Source organism: Tupaia chinensis, unplaced genomic scaffold, assembly GCF_000334495.1.
Source record: "Tupaia chinensis unplaced genomic scaffold, TupChi_1.0 Scaffold143788_1, whole genome shotgun sequence".
NCBI classification, from domain to species: Eukaryota; Metazoa; Chordata; class Mammalia; order Scandentia; family Tupaiidae; genus Tupaia; species Tupaia belangeri.
Window position 1 is genome coordinate 8542 of NW_006203637.1, and position 3638 is coordinate 12179.

The 3638-nt window shown below is 38.8% G+C and overlaps 1 protein-coding gene across 1 annotated transcript; it reads left to right on the forward strand.

Moving 5' to 3' along the window:
* Positions 1-2200: 2200 nt before the first annotated feature.
* LOC102498198 (olfactory receptor 4K3-like) lies at positions 2201-3156 on the forward strand (the record flags this gene model as incomplete). Its single annotated transcript, XM_006165008.1, has 1 exon — positions 2201-3156. A coding segment is annotated over one exon (956 nt), but the record flags the coding sequence as incomplete, so codon positions are not given.
* Between the last annotated feature and the right edge of the window lie 482 nt (positions 3157-3638).

The window sequence follows — 3638 nt, forward strand, 5'->3', positions numbered from 1 at the left end:
AATAATTTATTTTCATCCTTTACTCTTATCCTCAATTAGCTCTTTAAATATCTGTAAAAGGCATTATTGCATAAAAATTTATTAAAAGATGAGCTCAAAATCCAACAATCTCAGGGAGATAATAAAATTGTTTCCTCTTGGCTCAGCTGTGGTAGCTGGGTGGTGCTACCACGCAGCAGGCTGAAGCTATCTGGGAGGTCCAGATTCAATTCTTGGCCCAACTTAAAAATCTGAGTGCAAGGCCAGCAGGTAGCGTGATGCTTAAGGCACTGAATTCCCACATTGCCAACTGTGGTTTAAGTCTCAGACATGGTGACTTAAAACTCATGCTAGGTGCATGTGCATGCATGCCAAAAATCCCAAGAAGAGAATGGAAGAGAAGGGATGGCCATCATCCTGGGGGGAGGGAGGAAAGGGAAAGGGAGGGGAGGTGATTTCTCACTTTCCCTCTCACTGTTTCAGTGTGGTTCAAGAAAACTAAAAATTCAAAGCAAGAAATAAATTATTATAAAGTGTCTTATATGGCCCTATAAACTGTGTGTCACTTGAATATGTCTTAAAGCTTTTGAAGAACTTTTATTTCAAAGTAGTAATTTTGAATTTGGATTTGATTCCTGAGCTACAAATATTCTGTTAAAATGACCAAATGAGGGCCAGACCATGGCATGGTGTTAAGGTAGCTAGATCCCAACTAGCCAAACACACAGTTCAAGTCTAAGACCCGGAAGCTTGAAAAAAACATGACAGGTGTGTGTGTGTTTGTGTGTGTGTCTATGTGCGTGCCCCAAATCCCAAAAGGAGTATGGTGGAGAAGATATTGTAGCATGACCATGTTCCATGGGAGGGTGAGATGTTTTCTTACTTTTCCCCCTTTTCTCTCTTTCTCTGGTGAGCACATTCACCCTCAAGTAATTTCTTTTAAGAAGAGAAGAAAAGAAAAAGAACATAAAAGTTGGAAAATTCATTTGCTAAGAATAATATAAGCAAATATTATTATTCTTTTTTTTTTCTTTTTTTTGGAGAGGTTTTTGCTATAGGGTGCGTGTGCTCTTCAGAAAGACAGAGAGAGACAGAGAGACAGAAAATGAGAACTTATCCCCCAAGAGGGTTAGCCACACTGCAATCTCTTCTCCTACATTCTCCTCTTGGGATTTGGGCACACACGCTCATGCGCCCGACGTGAGTTTTAAGCCACTGGGTTCGGGACACAAACTGCGGTCGACTACATAGGAGTTCAGCAACGTAGCTATTACGCTAACTGCTGGTCCCAGAAACATTTTATTTATGATGATATTAACTTTATTAGAGAACGAAGAGGTTGTAAAATCTTCAGATAAAAAATAATTCAAATATAAATTTAATTAGTAAATATACCATGCTATTTAAAATTGCATTTACTCCCATCTTCATGGAGCAGATAGTTAACCAGGTTAAATAATATTAAATACAACTCGTGTACTGGGAAGTCATATTGAGAAGGGTAAAGACTACGACCAAAATACTAAGAATAATTTCTGACTGAAAAGAAAATATGCTCTGAGGGTCTAGGAAGACACTTCTTTCACTGCTAGATCATCTGTCTCTAATTGCTGCAAACTTCTAGTTATTTGTATATAGAAAAGTGAATAGAATCCCTTGCTCATACTAGATTTACTTGTCACAAATTTATTCCTCTCTGTTATCATTACAGTTATCTCAAAAGCATAACCAAATCCTACCCCTTCTTCTGATGTCATTTCCACAGTTACCAGACTGGTTTACATCTTGTTAAACTTGGCCTAAATTTTCTCTCCTTTCAAGATTCTATAAAAGACACTACATTCACTTTTTAGCAGTTCATAATCCGAATGACTTGCAAAGTGTTATTAAGGTCTTCTTCACTTCTTTAAAACATGTTCAAATACAATAACCAATGCTGCAGTCTCTCGCCTTCTTCTTTCCAGATAGACTTATCTGTGAGTTAAATAAATCTACCATCTATCCATCATCTATTATCATAAATGAAAAAATAAAGAATAAGTCATTCATTTATCTGAGAATAACAGGGAAAACACCAATTTCTAACAATGATGTGAACACTCATTGTCTTATAACCTTATCACAGTATTTTTATATTTATTAGAATTGAAGCACCCATTTCATTTCTGAAATGGTGAAAGGCTTATTCTTATGTTATCTTTAATATTTTTCTTCCTTCCAGATAACTTCAGCAGTCCATATTCCGTTAATGGATGGGACAATGAGTCAGTGGTTACTGAGTTCATTATGCTGGGCCTATCCAGCTCTCGAGAAATCCAGCTCTTCCTTTTCTTTATCTTCTCTGTGTTTTATGGAGCTGCAGTGCTGGGAAACCTCCTTATCATCCTCACAGTAATTACTGACTCTCGCTTGCATTCCCCAATGTACTTTCTCCTCAGCAATCTCTCCTTCATTGATGTGTGCCAGGCTACCTTTGCCACTCCCAAGATGATTGCAGATTTCCTCAGTGAACATAAGACCATCACTTTCCAAGGATGTATGTCACAGATCTTTTTCTTGCATGTTTTTGGAGGTAGTGAGATGGTGCTCCTGGTTGCCATGGCCTATGATAGATACATCGCTATTTGCAAACCTCTGCACTACATGACCATCATGAGTCGAAGGGTGTGCACCATTCTGGTAGGGGTCTCCTGGACCATGGGCATCCTGCACTCAGCCAGCCATCTGGCACTTACAGTCAATCTGCCTTTCTGTGGACCCAACAAGGTAGATAACTTTTTTTGTGACCTCCCCCTAGTGATCAAGCTGGCCTGCTTAGACACCTATGTTTTGGAGATCCTGGTGCTCACCAACAGTGGCCTGCTCTCGCTTATTTGTTTCCTCCTTTTGCTCATTTCCTACATTGTCATTCTTGCTACTGTCCATCACCAAGCCTCTGGTGGGACGTCCAAGGCATTCTTCACTCTGTCTGCCCACATTACTGTTGTGGTTCTGTTCTTTGGTCCGTTAATCTTCATCTATATTTGGCCCTTTGAAAGCTTTCCAATTGATAAGTTTATTTCTGTGTTTTTCACTGTCTTTACTCCTCTCCTTAACCCTGTAATTTACACTTTGAGGAATAAAGATGTAAAGGAAGCCATCAAGAAGCTAAGGAGTCGGGGTCAGCAGACAGCATAGCAGTTACATTGCAGGACTCCCAGACCCAGTGGCTTGAAATCATATCAGGTGTGTGTGCACACAGGGCCAAGATCTTGGGAGGAAAATGTAGGAGAAAGGATTTCAGTGTGTCTTTCACCCCTTCCCCGGGGGGGGTGTGTTATTTCTCATTTTCTCTCTCACTATGTCTTCTCTCTCTCTCACCAGCAAATACATGCACTGTAAGGCAAAAATTCTGTTTAAAAAGAAAAAAAAAAGCTAAGGAATCTACATGTGCATTCTAAGCAGGTTTTTAGACCGTTGTGTGGAAATAATACAAATTCATACTTCTTTACTGTTTTAATGAACATATATCATTGTTTATATTGTGTGTCTAATTTTCAACATTTTTCTTTTACTAGTGGAGAGACTGAATTTTATAAGCTAAAAGTTGGAAAATACAGTACAGAATCTCCTAGCAATTTTAAGATTCCATGTCTTATGTCATGTTACCTAAATCTGCA